At 37.1% G+C, this 17,647-nt stretch overlaps 4 protein-coding genes across 4 annotated transcripts; 1 reads left to right on the top strand and 3 right to left on the bottom strand.

Moving 5' to 3' along the window:
• Positions 1 to 129: 129 nt before the first annotated feature.
• LOC143462873 (melatonin receptor type 1A-like) lies at positions 130 to 6,941 on the bottom strand. Its single transcript, XM_076961178.1, has 8 exons — positions 6,017 to 6,941; positions 5,594 to 5,742; positions 5,057 to 5,220; positions 4,762 to 4,838; positions 4,282 to 4,444; positions 2,361 to 2,442; positions 1,424 to 1,695; positions 130 to 748 (listed from the first exon to the last, which is right to left on the bottom strand). Exons 1-8 carry the CDS (start codon positions 6,141 to 6,143, stop codon positions 538 to 540), a joined length of 1,245 nt encoding a protein of 414 aa, XP_076817293.1. The 5' UTR covers positions 6,144 to 6,941; the 3' UTR covers positions 130 to 537.
• A 3,398-nt stretch (positions 6,942 to 10,339) lies between these two features.
• LOC143462021 (mitochondrial ribosome-associated GTPase 2-like) lies at positions 10,340 to 12,072 on the top strand. Its single transcript, XM_076960016.1, has one exon. The coding sequence runs from the start codon at positions 10,387 to 10,389 to the stop codon at positions 11,569 to 11,571; it is 1,185 nt and encodes a 394-aa protein (XP_076816131.1). The 5' UTR covers positions 10,340 to 10,386; the 3' UTR covers positions 11,572 to 12,072.
• A 140-nt stretch (positions 12,073 to 12,212) lies between these two features.
• LOC143462022 (uncharacterized) lies at positions 12,213 to 13,510 on the bottom strand. Its single transcript, XM_076960017.1, has 2 exons — positions 13,033 to 13,510; positions 12,213 to 12,501 (listed from the first exon to the last, which is right to left on the bottom strand). Exons 1-2 carry the CDS (start codon positions 13,508 to 13,510, stop codon positions 12,308 to 12,310), a joined length of 672 nt encoding a protein of 223 aa, XP_076816132.1. The 3' UTR covers positions 12,213 to 12,307.
• LOC143462020 (uncharacterized) lies at positions 13,033 to 16,960 on the bottom strand. The gene has a single exon (XM_076960015.1). It carries the CDS (start codon positions 16,895 to 16,897, stop codon positions 14,879 to 14,881), a length of 2,019 nt encoding a protein of 672 aa, XP_076816130.1. The 5' UTR covers positions 16,898 to 16,960; the 3' UTR covers positions 13,033 to 14,878.
• Between the last annotated feature and the right edge of the window lie 687 nt (positions 16,961 to 17,647).

The raw sequence follows: 17,647 nt of genomic DNA, 5'->3' as shown, positions 1-17,647 counted from the left end.
TTGTGCGAGAAGCGAAGAAGGGAGTTGTGTGATCTGTGGACAACTGAGGTGATATAGATGCAGTATCATTGGCTTTTAAACGCCTAGCGCCCCGAACACCGCCCCTTCGCGGACAAACCATACACAGACTCCAGTGGTGAATACAAACACGAACATTTTATTTCAAGAACGGTTACAGATAAATCGGTTCACATTAAATACTGCCTTGTGCGATGCAAGCATTTTCAGAATAACAATAGAATTTTAAATAAACTTTGCGGATAGGTCATGTCTATGTGCAGCTGTAATAGACCGAGTGCATGGTGCGAACACTAGAATATGGCATTCCTTATGCATGTACTGTATACCTGATTAAAAAATTACACTCAGTAATATAAACATTGCCAACTGCTAAGGTAGTTTCGGACGTAAATGATAAGTACGGTTGTCGTAAAACACGAATGGCAGACGTGGCAAATTAAATAATTGTGAGGTCAGACCACAAAATCAAAACGTAGTACCCTTTGATCAGTAAATTCATAGCACCGCTAAGCGCTCCTATGATTTTCCAAATTTGACATTATACTGTTTGTATTCGTCATTGGCCGAGGTCGTCATTTTGATGTTGTTCGAGAGGCCTTTTTCAAGCAAGTCTTTAACCGTCTCGGAGCAGCAGCAGCAGATGAGAGAGCACATTTTCCGGAAGAGTTTCACATATCCTCTTCGGAAATTTCGATTGAAAACTCCATAGATGATGCTGTTTATGGCACTATAGAAAAAATGAATACGGTTATGCGGGAAGAGAAAATACGGCAAATGTAGAGAGACAAAACGTGGTGAAACAGACACCGCTCTTCGTATGGTTGGTAATGCATAGGTGCTCAACAGCGTGAAGCCGAATCTTACCTGACAATCAGCAAATGATACCACCCAACGTATCGCCTATATGCAAGCAGGTTACAAGGCTATACTAAGCGCAGCACGACGATGCTTTTACAGCATGGTGTACGTAATCCATACATATCTGTCCCAGATATGCAGCAATACACTTAAAGAACTAAAATTCCAGGTGTTTTTATACAGTCCAAGCCCCAATAAAACAGTAAAACTTAAACGCTATTGGACATCAACAGTGAGCAACACATTGCACAAAGTTATCTATTACGTCACGGAAAAAGTGCTTGACCGGGAAGTATTTTGCGTACAAGTTCTAATTATTGAAAGAAAAGCGTAATTCAATCGGACAACAAATTGAAAGATTTACAAAGTTATCAACCGGTTTGCCAAATCACACAAAAACGGAAGAGAAAATGCTTAGGAGGATAGGTTGAGGATAATAGCCAATAGGCAAGCAGTATGATATTTATCGATATTTCTACTCCCAAAAAGCATTAACTTCACAATCAGTCAGTTAGTTGAAGCAAAAATCAACTTCAAAACTCACCTGTTGCTCAAAGCTAACCATCCACAGGCACGTTTGGCCAGTGTGCTGGCATGAGTGGTAAATAATGTCATTAGAGCATATGGCATCCAAAAGAGAACAAAAAATATGACGACAACGGCTAGAGTCAGTACGAGGTGCCTTTCCCGTTCCTCTGCCCTTCTTGATCTCGCCGTTTTGTGGCTGTTTATGGAGTTATGCCGAGCGTGGTGTGTCCGGATGTTGGAAGACGCTCCTTGCTCTTCGGAGAAGGATGACATGTCGGTTGCCGGCCGCTGAAAAAGATCACCGTTGATTATAAGCGAAACTGATAAAGTGGTAGCATTGGTAATGCACAATTAGCACTACACAGAGTAAAAATCGTTACACTGCACACTATGCATACCATAAATGCATGCCGTTATGATTTCAAAATTACTGTAATTAAAATTAGATCTAGAAAAGATATAGTGACCTAAAATTAAACTGAAACAAAGTTAAAGTGAACGAATTTGGAAAGCAAAACGACGCCTTACAGTTAAAAAAATGAAAATAGCCACCGTGGAAAACACGTCATGACGGACGCCAAAATCGGATTTACACACAAAATTAATTTTATAGAAAAACAGAATTAAAAATAAGCATGACGCGGGGAGAGAAAGTAAAACAGCTTTATTCTTGAATGTATTGATTTATTATCTAAGTCAACAACTTTCAGATGCTGATCGTGGCTACATTGAAGTGGATGAAATGATATTTTTTAAAGTACAATAAACACAAACATTGACGCAAATGTCTGCCTTAACAGCGCCATAGACATTTGCTCGACATCAATTATTAAAATTGCTTTGCATAAAAGGGGAAAACATTACAATACGGGGAACAAATGATCAAAACAAAGGCATAGAAAATTAAATTTTCGGGAAAAGGCCTTCAACTGCTCAAAATACGACAAACTTACGACGTTGTTGGGATGAAATCGAATTTCTTTTCCAGAAGGGGAGGCTATATCTCGCGGTGTGGCGCGGCTTCTTCTGATGTGTCTGCAGTATAAAACATTGACTTGATACAAACAAAAGCACAAGGTCCACTTATGACGATTTTCATCGATTAGAATCGTTGGCGTTTGCAGCGATTCGCTTATAGCAGGGATGTCCAACCTTTTATTATATTGGGCCGCATTGTCACTTGAAATAATTCAATGGGCCGCAGAACCTATTAAAATTACCCAAGTACTAAACGCGTGCTTTAATTCTTCGAGTCTTATAGTTATATATAATCTTGTTGCTTCCATATTATACTATTACTGCGCCCCTAAAAGCTGACTGGTACATTTTAATTAGGCTAAGATTCAAAGTTCAAAATACTACTTTTGGAGTGAAAATGACTAGCGCGCCGCACAAAAATCTCAGGCGGGCCGCAGGTTGGACATCCCTGGCTTATAGCTTCTGAACTTCTCTGGGTACGGCAACAACGGCCATGTTAGCTGTTTATCGTTCATGTCGGTTGGTTCAAAAACCCGGCAAACATCAGAAAACCAAGGTTGCATTGAAGCTAGTGCTTAGGAATTAGGCTAAATTCCATAAATATATAACACTAAATCCTTTTGAGTGAAATTGGAATAAATTTGGACCACTAGTAGGGATAATAACACATGTTATAATTCTACACGCCTAGATATAATCCTTCGTTGGTCTTAACATAAATCTACTTATAGGCAACCCATGGCCTAATATCGCGAGTGGCAACAGATGGACGTTTTTTGTTGTACGAGCTAACAGGGAAAACAGTTTCTCACGGAGCTAAAGCGCACAGTTCAAAAAAGAAGTTGTCGCCGCTCGTTAAAACGAAGACAGATGGCTAACTATTTTTTAATAAAAGGACAGATCAAATTTCGAAGCAAGGCCCACAGATGGTGAAATGGTTTTAACTACTTATAGTGATGTCATAATGACGAATTGTCAAGCGTGGTAATGACTCACGCGATTTAAGAGCTGACTTAGTTTTCGAATAAGCTCAGCTAATCTTGATGGCAATTGGATTGAGGTTCTACATGTAAGTTAATCAAGAATTGTCACTTGGGTTGGTATTCACACAGCACACCTACACGTTCGCCCACTCGTTAAACACGACTCAGAATGAGTAGAAGAAAAACCGCTTTCCACAACAGCGCACCAAAATTAAATAGTGCATTCACAACGGATAAACAAATAAGATTTATTGGCCGGAAAAAAGCGGCGGCTAAGATAATCCGATAACCTATATGCGTTCACTAGTTCATCGCGCCTATACAAAGACCCTGCTTAACAGGACAAAACCGTACGCATCATCTATCACTCTTGTAAATGTAGCCTAATAGAAGTAAGTGAACAGAAGTAAATTAAATCAGTTAATAGTATTACTAATAGGATAGTAGTTTGTATCTGTTTTCGTTTCCGCTATCACGCCGTTCTGATGTTGGGCTGGTACTAAAATACCGGATGCGGATAAAACCGCAAACGATTGATCAATACCGCGCAACTAAAATGAAACATTTATGCCTTTTGACGTATAACCTGGTGTTGGCCTGTATATATCAAGCACTTTGACCTACGTAGACCTAACCTGCGTTTTTGTTGCGCTTAATAAATTCCCTTGCTTTAAATTGCATTTGTGAAAGTACGTAAAAGCAGAGACAGCAAAGTCTCTTTCATTTCACACATCAATCACCAAAAGTCAATTGTTTGGAAGCGCAGTTAAAATTTGGAAAATAATCTGTGTGAAGAAGATCGAAAGAAGCTACCAAATCCTAAGGTCAACCGCTTAAAAACACGAGTAGTAAGCGTATATCGCGTCAAGTAACATCAATATCAAAGTCAATCTTACGCTAATGCTATACGTACAATAATATGGAAATGTAGAAGAAGACAGTTGCCAGAATCGGGATGAAAATGGCGATCACCACGAGGAAGATGTTATATCCGGGGGCGACGTGGTCGTTCCACATGCAAGCCACCATCTGAGGATCGAAACGAATCATTGCCGGGGTGGTGGACTCTCCCATACCTGGAAATATTAACGTTGGGGTGAGCCGCTTCACGTTGTTATTACGCGTAAGTGGTACAAATCGATTTAATTTTGACCATTTTATGGGTAACTGGTGACTAATCGATGAACGCGAGGTAAACAGCATAGAAATTTTTACCTAACAGTAAATTACTTCTTATTGGACATTCCTAACCTCATAGTAAAAACCATAAAATGTGATTACTTTACAATACAGTTTCCATTAACGTTCAATTATCACTTGGATTTGACAATTTCTTTGTTGTACTACTCGAATATCCTAAAAGGTTAAGATAAGCAAATGTGTTGTGACTCACCAAACCAGCCAATAATTAACGGCAGTGCGACCAGGAAACACTCGACCCATATGAAAATGACGAAGAATGTTATCAATCTGGAAAAAAGGATGAGTTAAGTGTTAAGAGAGTCAACAATGTATTCGTAATGAACATCATCTCGTACACGCACCGAAAACTCACATATAAAGAGCTTAAATGTAGGTGTTCCTGATGTGTAAGTAGAACATTTGAAATGAAGTACAGGTACGTAATGTTCATCCGATGCGTGTTACGCTACCAGAAACTTCAACCAAACAAAAACCATTGGGCTTACCTCCTTCGGAACCATTTTGAATGTAATTCACCACGGGTTGCTTTGAAATATCGGTTGAAGCCAATAAACATTAAAGTCAGCATAGATACTTGACAGCACCATGCAGACAAGAAACCTGTGGCGTGGCACAACCACTGTGCATGCGCGAAAACGTTTCTGTAACCCTGTTTTCAAAACATAAAACAAGACCTTTAGAGTTAGACAGTTGCAGGACCACTGCAATTAGGGAGAAACGCAACATACCAACCCAACAGATGAGCAATGTTTGTTGAGGTTTTAAAATTAGTTCAAAACACACATGGAGCTGTACTTTGCCTACATCTCCTTTATATTAGTAGCACATAGCTACTGGGAAATGGACATTTAAGGGTAACAAGCAATTCGATATTCTACGTTCCTCGAATGGCAAGGAAACCGAAATAGCGATGAAAAGGGTTAAAACTAAGAGTACACAAAACAATACCGCCGATGGGAAATCTGAAAGTAATAAACTTTTCTTTCTGGCGCTTAGGCGGCGGTCAAATTTATAACACTTACCGCGATGACGTTTGCCAGTACGACTGGTAAATACCAAGCTGTTATGATCAGATCAGCAACGGCGAGATTGATAATGAAGGTTACGCCCATGTTACGTAGTTGTCGTTCAACCAAAGTGGCCCCAATTACAAATACATTACCAACTATACCTGAAAAAACATAACAACGTTAAGCTATTGACTCCATAAATATGGTAACTAATTCGTTAAATACGACTACTCGCAATATTAAATTTCAAATATTAATTGTTAAGGCTATACTAAAAAAGGTATTCAAAATAATGATTATACAGCTTGCGTATACAGAAATCATGAAGCAATACCCTACTGAACTTCTATAGAGGGGTATATTAATAGAATTATTCTCCACGACAAACAACAACAGAGGTATAGAAAGCTGCATGCAGTTATTTACTTAACTTACCAATTAAAATAACGATGATCAAAAACGGTATCTCGACGTGCGGATTCATTAAAACATCTTCGTCTGAGCAGGTAGCGGTGGATGAACAATTTCCTGTACCTTCAATTACTGCGTCAGTTGTAGCCATTGTGCCGTTGGATACACTTTCACGGAAATAAAATCCCCAGTGTATGCTACGTACCTTGTAACAGCACTACTTACAGCTTATCAGTTGCTGTACACAGAAACGGCAATCACATCGAATTTAATTTTCTAATAACAAAATGTTCATTTCACCCAAAGAAAGCTTTTCTAGTAAAGCTGCCACCGAAAGTGAAAACATAAGCAATATCAAAACATGTGGGCGTATGTCAACCGCCATACCAGCACCTCTGATATCACTCAACATTCAAAACATTACACCGTTAAGTAAGAAACTTGCAGTTACCAACTACTGTCCATGTAACATCGTTTGACTCACCTCTTATGCACAGCGTAGATTAATTATTATCTTTTTAAATATATTCGTGACGAATACTCGCATATAATCTGTGGTGCTTGAAGCACGAAAGGGCGCTTTAATCTTAAATAAGTTATTAATTGCTTTTATCTGATTTACGGCGCACGCAAGTTAACTGCTTTTAAAATGGCAAATCCCCCCTCAACTATAGATAACTATCTAAAACGTTGCATCGTGAAAACGGTCACAAGTCACGTATTTCGTACGTATTTAAGGTTGGTAAGCTGTGAGGCATAACACTAATGTTAACGTTACTCAAAATGACATAAACTATGGCATAAAGGCACTCTAAGCAAAAGTAATCTGTTCATTAAGCCTACGAGCCTACGTCTTGCTTGCTAGTGCTGTACGTTATCTGAGTTCGAAATCACAAGCACATCTTATATAAAAGACGGTGTAGACCACTTACACAGACTTACAAAGCCTTCAACTACACTTCTAACAAGTTGAGACGAAACACGTTCTACTGTCACACTCAGTTTTATGTCAATGATCTGGCGTATGTCGCAACCTATCTGGGCTTTTCAGTGTGTCACGCTTGAATCATTCACAACAATGGCCGCAAAATTTCGAGCGCGACGCACTGAAAAAATGGGGACAAGATTAACGAAATGAATTAAAACAGGATTGGTGTACAAACAAAGCAAGCTCTCGTTTTCGACCTCGCATCCGTTTGTCACGCTTGTTTATCGCTGTTTCTCCATTATCTCGAACTTAATCGATCGCTTCCTTAATTATGAGCTAAACCTGTAGTAATTCCTTTGTCGCTGATCGTGACTACCGGCGTGTAAATATTACCCTCGCCTGGAGAGATACAAATCTGGCACCTCGGCGTGATGGAGAAAACAATATACTGTACTGTGACAACGTTTTCCAACTGTTCTGTTTCTTGGTGTTACAAATCTTTAATGTTAAAAAGTTGTAGACCATTACTTTTCAACCGTCTTTGTACAGTGTTTTTAAAAGATTAGGCCACAGAACATGCATGTATGTCATCATTACGTAATGATTTCTGTAAACTTATAGTGAGCTCATTCTTTTAGTTCTATAATACGCACGTTTCGTAGTTATTACCCAAGTTAGTCGTTTCGGACTTTCGGTTGCCTTTTGCAAAATAAAGAGCAGGCATGACAAAGTTCTGGAGTCTGGAATCTACCCGCAATCGTCATTTGAATACGCTTTATGACTAATGCCCAGAAGCGTAAAATTTAGCTAATTACTGAAAGGCCAACCAAAGCGGAGAAAAGGAATATTATGGAAGCCAGAGAACAATCCTGAAAGTGTTTGCCTATTGACAATTCCTGGCTTGTCTGTTGCTAAATATCTTGAGCATGTGTCAATCAAAACAATTCGTTTGCGAGCCTGTGTTTATCCTGGGCAAACATATTCTAGATTTGAGTTACCTTTACTTCTTGGCTTGTTTTGCCGTTGAGAGATAGAATAGGCTACATCAAATATTTTGGTGAATGACAGCAATGGACTAAAAAACATCGTACACAATGTACCAAGAAACTACATAGCCTATACCCGATTTGTTGGTCTTTATGGTTCAATACTTAATGTTGTTCTGTCGTAAAAGACGAAGGAAAACTATTTTTTCTGCACTTTTACGCCATTCACACCACCAATTAGTTGTGAAAGCATGGTCAAGTGCATCGTGCATGAAAAAAAATACTGTAGAATCCCCTTAATAAATCCAGCTTGGGACCAACCGATTTTTAATTTTTAAGCCGCTGATTTATAAAAGGACGCACCGAAAACACTGCTGAAAATGCTAAAATTAGTGCCATAATTATGACTAAATCAGTCCAGCTTAAAAATACTTCACCTTGAATCAACATAAACCGCGTAACAATGTGTTTCAACGGAAAAAATCGTGTATTCGAAGCTATTTTTCACAGTTCCTTGGTAATCTAACTTAAATGTTATAACATAATAACCTAAGCCTAACCTAAATCTACCTTCTAATCTGAATGTAACTTTAATTAAACTCTAAATGTCTAAAATCAAGCTTATGCATACGAATTCTCTTAACCTAACCGCCTATCTTTAACTATGAAATAGTTACTCTTAATAGTTGTTGTTTCGTCACCATTGAAAACATTTTGAAATGCCCTCCAGGAGAAAGCTTGATAGTATGCATAGAATATAGCATACTACATAACTGTAAAGAATGTAGAATAGACACTATAGTATCAATATGTTATATCACTTGTATGTTCATCAGACACTGATCTTTTTACTTGTGAGCTGCGTGGTCTGGCAAAGCGATTTTTAAAACAGAGTTTGCATTTATTAACCGGCGTATTATCTATATAAAATTTTTGTCCTCACTTCTCAGGTTAATAGGGTGAATAATACTTTAGAAGTACCGACTGCCCACTTCACCTTATATTTGATGTAATGCGTTCAAGTTTTGCTATAATGTGCAATTCTTTTTGCAAGTTCTCGCAAAGGGATTTTCCCCAAACAAAATTTCCAACAATGCCTTCCAGAAACTGAAAGCCTGAAGCACTATACAGTAGAAGCAGGGTGAACACGGTAATAGAAAAAATCGGAAAAATCGTGAGTTCGAAGCTGTTTTTCACAGTTTTTGTTTAACATAACTTAGATTTTATAACTGTTATAAAATATTAACCTAACCTAAATAGCCTAACTGTAATCTGAACTTTCTGCATTTTGCATTCTCCTGACTTAAACGCCTATCTTTAACAAAAGGCTGCGTGACCTAGCCTAAATAAATAGTCACTCTTTAATAGAAAACACGTTATTTGTTAAGGATTTGTTACCATCTTTGGACCGAGACCAGATTGCAGAATTTAGCATAGGTGCACAAACCTAAATACTGCTTTTCATGAGCCCCAGTGCCACACAAAGGTGCGTTGTTTTGTATGTAATGACTCGGACAGAACTTCTGTGCACTCAATTTTCAATTGATTGCACAGGTTGAACAAGTTAAACTGGTTAATTGCACACCTAAGTGTGAACTTCCAATGGGTCTGAGCATTCTTGCGCATCCAAGATCTTGCTGAAAACGGCCATACTATGCAGTTCAGGGCTTAAAGGCAAATTTAATTTCAAGTACAGGAATATTTTCAAAGTTGACTGTTTACAGAGAAAATTTAAGCCTCGGGCAGTTGGGCATGTGAAAAAAAATACCATTATGAAAAATACATATGATGTTTAACATGAGATACCTGAGTTCCAGATTAGAAAGTGTACTAAGAGCTAGGTTAGATAAAAATTAATTGCGCATGTTATGGCTATTGTTGCGCCGGGATTTTTCACCCAAAAACAGCAAGCAAACTTTATATTCTGGTCCGAGTTTGTTCATCTTTAGGCCATAGATACAGGATTCCGGTCCCTGGGGTGGAGTTCTTCATCCATGTATTGTGCGCTTACGGTACTCCAAACTACGATTTACTATATGTGTTTGTAATGTTTGGTAAAATGCTCTAGCTATATTCCCAATAATATTCTTTTATCGTTGTTTGTAATACTTAATGCAAATTTGTTAAACTTGAACTATTTTGTGGGTTTGGTGGCGATGTTAACCTACCATCATGTTTTTCGTAACCCTCACAAGCTTTAAAAGAACTTTGTTCCAATAGCTCTATAGGCAGAGAAGTTTAAGTCTACATGGAAAACAAGAAATATATGCAACCTCTAAATTAAATCTATGTCACAAAGTAGCGTAGAAATACTGTGATTTCTTACATAATATAAATTTAACAAGCCAAGCATTTGTATTCTCTTGCACCATAATCTAAAAAATATCTTTTTTGATATCAAACTCATATATACACTGTTTCATCTTAGTTTATATTTTAGATATTAGTCTTTATAGGTACTAAAGTGTTTGCATGAATAAATGCTTGAAATGAAATTATTGTCTTCCATGAAATTGCTTCAGTCAGCTATTGTCAACTTAAGTCGAAACTTTGGTTGGTCATGTCAACAATGTGGAAAGCAGAAAGTCACCTCCTCAAAGCCCAATTTGACAGAGAAGCAGTTATACAAGAAATTTGTTGATGAAAAACGAATTATCGTAAATGCTGGAAAAGGTGGTGATGGAAAATCTTGTTTTCTAAGGGACAAAATTACTGCTTTTGGGGGTCCGTGTGGAGGCAATGGTGGACGGGGAGGAGATGTTATCATTGTAGCAGAAAAGCACTGCAAGACACTTGCGCATCTCAAAACTCAGTACCATTCTCAAAGTGGCAAGGATGGGGGAACTAAAGAAGGTGCTGGAAGAGATGGAAAATCCATAGTCATCCAAGTTCCTCTAGGTACATTAGTACGGTGTTATGAGACGGAAGAAGTCCTGGCTGATTTATCAAAAGATGGGGATGATTACCTTGCTTGTACAGGGGGTGTTGGCGGCAAAGGAAACCAATTTTTTGTCAGCAGTGTAAATACAACTCCACAACAGTGCACTTCAGGTATGTCGGGTGAAACTGCTGAACTATGGGTTGAAATGCGAACTTTGGCACATGCTGGATTGGTTGGCTTTCCAAATGCTGGGAAATCAACACTTCTTCGTGCCTTAACAAAAGCAAGGCCCGCTGTGGCAGCATATGCTTTCACTACTTTAACTCCACATGTCGGCATAATGCACTTCGAAGACTTCACTCAAATAGCTATTGCTGATACCCCCGGAATAATTGAAGGGGCCCATAGAAATAGAGGACGTGGAATTCGTTTTTTGAAACATATCGAACGTTGCCGTTTTCTTCTTTATGTAATAGATCTCACCATGCCAGACCCATGGAAACAGATTGAGCAAATGCAGTATGAATTTGAGCATTTCAACTTTAGTTTATCCAAAAGGCCTGGCATAGTACTGGCCAACAAAGTGGACTTGCCTGGGGCAACAGAGATGTTCCCAAAATTAAAAAGGGAAATCGATAAACTTGAAAAATCTCTCGAAGTGATACCGGTATCGGGAAAAACTGGACAGTATATTGAAGATATAATTTTAAAAATAAGAGAAAAGTATGATATTGACATGGCGGAACGCAAACAGTATGGTAGAACTATTCCTTTGGAATGGTAATGTTTCTATTGTTCCAAGAAAATTTTTAACTTACAGTACAATTGTTCGACCTTAAATTTTTGTGATTTGTGATCTGTTTTTACTATAAAAAGTCTTTCAATCATACCCTGCCTAAACTGATCAAGACTTTATTGCAGGGGTCGGGAACCTTTTTTGGCGAAGGAGCCATGAAAGCCACATATTGTTAATTTTTATTTCCGTTAGAGCCATATAATATTTTTCAACACCTAATGCAACTAACGTGTGCATTTTTAAGCAAAACCAACTATTTTAGACAGCGGTAAATGTCTGAATTTACTCTTTAATAACATGCTAATTACTGTTAATGCGATTTCTGGTGCTGCATGGTACAGAAGTTACAAAACTACAAATAACAGAAAAGTTTTATTCGTAACAATTGTGCTAAGAAATGCCAGCTTAGATTTATCTCCGAGCCAGATGCCGTCATCAAAAGAGCCATATCTGGCTCGCGAGCCATAGGTTCCCGACCCCTGCTTTATTGTATATACTGCTATTCATATGCTGCATCAGGCTTTGGATAAGAAACTTTTCATTCTGCCCCTCTTAAACAGATGTCGTACGCACCGTGACTAAGCTGGTTGAAATGTTTTAGGGGAACATCCGGAATCTTCCTTCTAATATGAAATAACTGTAGTTTATTAAAAAACATAGCATTGATGGTGAGTTCCAATTGAATGACATACTTTGGTTTGCTGCGCATACAGAACACTTTGATTTAATCAAAAATAAAGGAGGTTATTGATTCACGCAAATAGTTCACTAATTCTATAAAGCGATGTGGTTTCTGAATCGGGTAGCCATCTTTATCAAACATAAGGTTTCCTTCCTCATCTCTTTCTATTCGATGAAATGGAATTTCTGAGATCATCGTCAGCTGACTGAAAACGCGTTGAACCATCTCCACTTTTTCTGTGCATAAAATTTAAATAAAATACTATCATTAAATAAGTCGAGTTTGGTTTGCTTGTTGATAATACACTTCATTATACAAACAAACATAAAGAATGTCTAAACATTTTTTTTATGATTATTTCACCAGATTAGTTTTAAAAAAGTCAAAAAAATCTTAATGCTTGGTAAATTGTATAAGCCTGTTAATTTTTTGAGTTCAAATTTTAAACATTAGGTTGATTAATTTCTAATTATTTGTTTGCGATAAAAGATAGGTCTAAAACTGACTTTTTTGCTAAAACAATGGGTAAAAGAGAGCAGTTTCAGGTCACATGATACCAGATAATATTTGATGACAAAATTTAACATGTATCTGATAAAAATGTAATTTGTACATGCCAGTTTGACAATTTTCATTGATGGTGAAAAATACTGTCTGGATTTCATAAACAAAACAAGGTTGATTTTAAGTTTGTCAAGCATGTTTCATGTTGCTCAAATATCACAGTCAACTATATTATTATCAAATGTGAACAAAATTAACCATACCATCTTCTTCATTGATGAGTACAAAAGGATTATTAAAGACATTTGTGGGCTTGTGTTTGTCTCTATAGTCTTCCCACCCTTTTGAACCAAGTATTATTCCTCTGTTTTTAAGGGATTTGGGTTTAATTAAGTTTGGAAATGTTTTTTCTTCCTCTTCAGTAACATCAGCTTGCTCAGGTTCAATTGAATCGTCCGTTTGGTTTTTGATTTTATTTTGGTGTACTTCATATGCATAAACTCCACATATTGTCCAGACGACCATTGAAAATATAAACGTCACAATGGATGAGTAGGATTTAAACCAAGTTTTTTTTGGAGCAATAGGTTTTGCCTCCTGCTGCATAATTTTCTGGATTTCAGGTTTTACAGCATACAGTTGGCGCTTTTCTCTTGATGACATAGATTTATGCAGCAACTTATAACCCCATCTCGCTTTTAGAAATCTGGTTTCACTTTGGAAAATCTTTGTTGTCAACATGATGTTTGTAGCTTGTGTCACCTCATACTATTCAAGTAGTAGTGTCTGTTGGCAGTTTCATACTATGTCTACACAAAAGCAGGAGGAGATAAGAGTAAGGCTTTAAGTTGATTGACGAATAAACCTTCACAATAATATGTAATAAATACAGGGCAAGAAGAATGCATTTGCTGAAAGAACCATGTTCCACTTTAGTACATAGCCAAATAGTTTTAACTGACCAAAGAAACTTCATGAACACAAGTACAGTATGTTAATAGTTTCCAAAACTAATTTTACTGAAATAAGTGTTGTTCTGATTGACATAAATTTAATGACACAGTATCATAAACAGGAAGGTGTCGTAAAAAGTGTTTAAGGCGACATAATTTTACAAAACCTTGATGAATGTTGATAACAGCAATAAAGAAGACAACATAACGGAAGCAGTGCAAGTTTGTTGGTAATAAGCATCATCAAACTGTATGCCTGTGATCAAAAACATCATTATTTGAATACACAATGCACGATTTATTATTCATTTATAAATTGAGTAGTTTAAGTGTTATTAGAAACATCCTATAAAAGTATGTGGGCGGTCAGTCATTGGGCAAAATTTCCAGGAAAAACAAAACAATGTATTTTTTTCAGATTTAATAACTTCTGTGTAAGATGAATTGATAGTGCAGAAAACGAAATATACAACAGCTTGACAAGTAAAAAAACATATTTGAAGGAAATTACAAGAAAAAATTTTCCAGCTTGGAAATTTAAAGTCACAATCAAGCATAACTTGCAAATTATTATACTGTGCTATATCATTTTAAATTTTTTCTGTAATACACATTACACACTGCGTATCCAATATGTTACACAAACTTATACCTGATTATTTGGGGGCAACATAGTCATATGATTACTTAGGAAAAGAACAGTATGACATGCAAAAAGCAATTAAAACCTTAAACATATATTCTGCAGCAAATGCAGTGCCAAACTGGTTTTATTAATATTAGAAACTAAAATATAACAGTGTGTGTTTAAAATAATCACCATACACCAAAAAATAGAAAGACAGACGACTGATTTCAAATAAATAAAACTAAATAAATCCGATTAACTGAGATTACTCTATGTAATACAAAAAACAACACAGACAACAAAAGCAAGATAAAAATACAATGTAAAAATAAGGAACTCTTAGATTACCCTTTAAAGTTCAAGTGCACAGATGTGAGCACTTCTTTACGTGTGCATCATCATCAAACACAAGTGTCATGCATTAAAACACAGTTGACTGGAGCAAATGTTACAAGTAAAAAATCAAATTCTTGAGTAATTAATACGAGTATTGCATCATGCTATGTTTAAGGGAGCAAACATTTAAAATCAGTTCAAAGTCTGTGATTTGTGTACTGACATCGATGATGGAGCAATTTTTACTGATGGTGAAGAAAACTCCCTTCCCGTATTGCTTCTGGTGTTGTCTTGTTTCAATAGATCATTCACTGTAGCTACAATTCTCGAGATCCTGCGGCCATTCACTATGTCAGTCGCATTACACAAGTTAGACCGAGATACACCAATTTTAACGCATGCATCCAGAAAGTTGTCAACATTTCTTCTACACTTGGCCATTGACAGCTTTGGGACGGCGGGTGAGGGTACATGTATGGTTGGAATGGAACGAGCTTTCACATGGTTAGCTAGGTGACAGAGAACTACACCGTCTGATAGAGCAGGAAGTGGATCAGCTGGAAGGGGCATTTTAAGAGTTGATTCTATTCTAACACGCAAGTTCTCCATCAGTTCTAATTCCTCATAAATCTTCTCTGTTTTTCTTCTCATAGTGAATGACATGTCTTCCTCTGTATCTGACTGCTTTCTACGGCCAATGTAAGCAGTACGGGGCTTTATCACTTCAAGAAAATAAGGCTGATCTGAAACTTCAGTTGGCTGTGTTGTTTTCACCTCAGAACGCTTGTTATGTGCGATAGGGGATGGTGTGTACCCTGGAAAGTCAAACTTTTTGATTTTTGCTCTGAATTCTGGGTTCATACGTTTTGGAGGAGATCCACGGTGATCCACTTCTTTTAGTTTTACTCTATCTGTTTTTGGCTGTTTCACAGGTGACCTAAGTTCTGACACTTGCTTTGGGGTCATATGCTCTGGACTTCTTTTTTTCGGTGAACTGTGTTCCACAACTTCTATTTCGGTTGTCTTGTCTTTGATTGCCTTAGTTGGCGATTCCTTTTGATTCTCTTCTTGTGGTTGGACATGAACAGGCTTGTCTTTCTTGGAAGGAGATTCTGTAATTTTATGTTCAGCAGATATTGTTTTGTCCTCTTTAGCGGACAGCTCATCAGTGGTTTTATGCTGAATATCTGGTTCAACCACAACAGAACTAACCACCACAGGTTCTTTATGATCTTCCCTACATTCTTCCCATGTGTCTTCCTTATGTTCAACAACAACTAGACTGGGTGGGTGTTTGGGTTCTTTCTGAGGCTTTTCCTTCATACTACCTGATCGATCCTTCAATGATTGACGAGTACTTCCATTGTTTTCATTCCAGTTGTCAATGCAGAATTTCAGATCATCCGAACTCTGACGCATTGCTTTGTTCATCACTGTAAACTGCTTTATGTTTTCAACAAAGTTGTTTTGGATGTGGCTTCTATGCGCATCATTTCGCATCGACTTAAACATGTGTATCCTCCCCTTCTTCAGAACACCCAGGGAGGGAAACAGCAGTGGGTTATTATGTAACAATAAACAGCGCAGTGAAAAGATATTCTCAAAACTAAGTGGTACTGTCGCCAATTTGTTTGAACTCGCATCCAGATGCACAAGCTTAAGTTGTGACATTTCACTCGGTAATTCTTCCAAGTGGTTTCTGGAAACATCTAGATGTAACAGCGACTTCATTTCTGCTATTTGAGAGGGTAAAATCTTTAGCGCATTTCCACCGATGTTCAGTTTTTGACATTTACCAAGCAAGCCAATTGTTTTAGGAATTGCCAAAATGTTATTATTTTGGACTTCAAGTACAATCAACCCCTTTAACTCACATATGCTTGATGGAAGGTTGTTCAAGGAATTGTTACTTAGATCTAACACCTCCAGCAAACAGAGATTTGTCAGAAAATCCGGAATGTTCTTTATGAAATTGTGCGACAAATTAACACTTTTCAAAGAGTGCCATTCATGAAATTCATGTGGTACTTCAGGCAAACAATTGTGTGAGCAATTAACATGAGTTACATCTAAAAGATCACAGGTGCCATCATCGCAGATGCTAAGATCTTTTAATTTACAATTTTTCAATGACAGCTCACCAGAAAGTTCTGCTTCTTCAATAATCTTTCTGGTACTTTTGACATTGGTATGGTGAAGTGCAGAAATCATCCTACTTATTCATAACACAGTGTACTTACAAATTAAATATCTGGAATTAAATACAACTATTAATAATGTTATAAACAGTGTGACAAATAAGATGAAGCAGGTTATAGACTTTACACACAATATTTATAGTTGAGCTTTCTCAAACAATTACTTTAGCATGCTAACAAAACAAGCATAAGCCACATCTGTTCAAAGTTGCACCATACTTTTTGGATGAAAAAATTAGTGAAAAAGTATTTATTTTTAAGTATGCCCCTTCAAATCAATGCATAGTCTTTATTTTAGTAAAGCATATGAAAAAATCTTATTTTTATGAGATGATTCTTCTTATTCTAACTGATAATCTCTGTGCCTCTAACTTAAAATATTTTTTATCAACCATAACAATGTTTTTAACAATAATAGTAGTGTTATAAAAGTCACTGCCGTTTCATTAGCGCCATGATATTTTGCTAAACTAAGTGTATAGATTCAGTTTGAGGTTTTGCACTCAAAGCCTAGTACCAACCAACAGCCTATTGATTAGAACATGCGCCTTCGGTGAAGTTAACTTGGGTTCGATTCATAGGTTGTGCCGTGTTAAAGACACTAAAAATGAAATTCTCAGTCGACATAAAGAGAGCAGTTAGAAAAAAATGCGCAATGTCACTAGAAGCCCAGCTCCATACTATAGCATTCACTGTTTATGCAGCTGCAAATAAACTATAACAAGCGATGATGCCTATGTGGCCAGCATATTATTCACAACTA

The sequence above is a fragment of the Clavelina lepadiformis genome, chromosome 6 (genome assembly GCF_947623445.1).
Source record: "Clavelina lepadiformis chromosome 6, kaClaLepa1.1, whole genome shotgun sequence".
Lineage (NCBI taxonomy): Eukaryota > Metazoa > Chordata > Ascidiacea > Aplousobranchia > Clavelinidae > Clavelina > Clavelina lepadiformis.
This window is presented reverse-complemented; position numbering and strand designations above follow the sequence as displayed.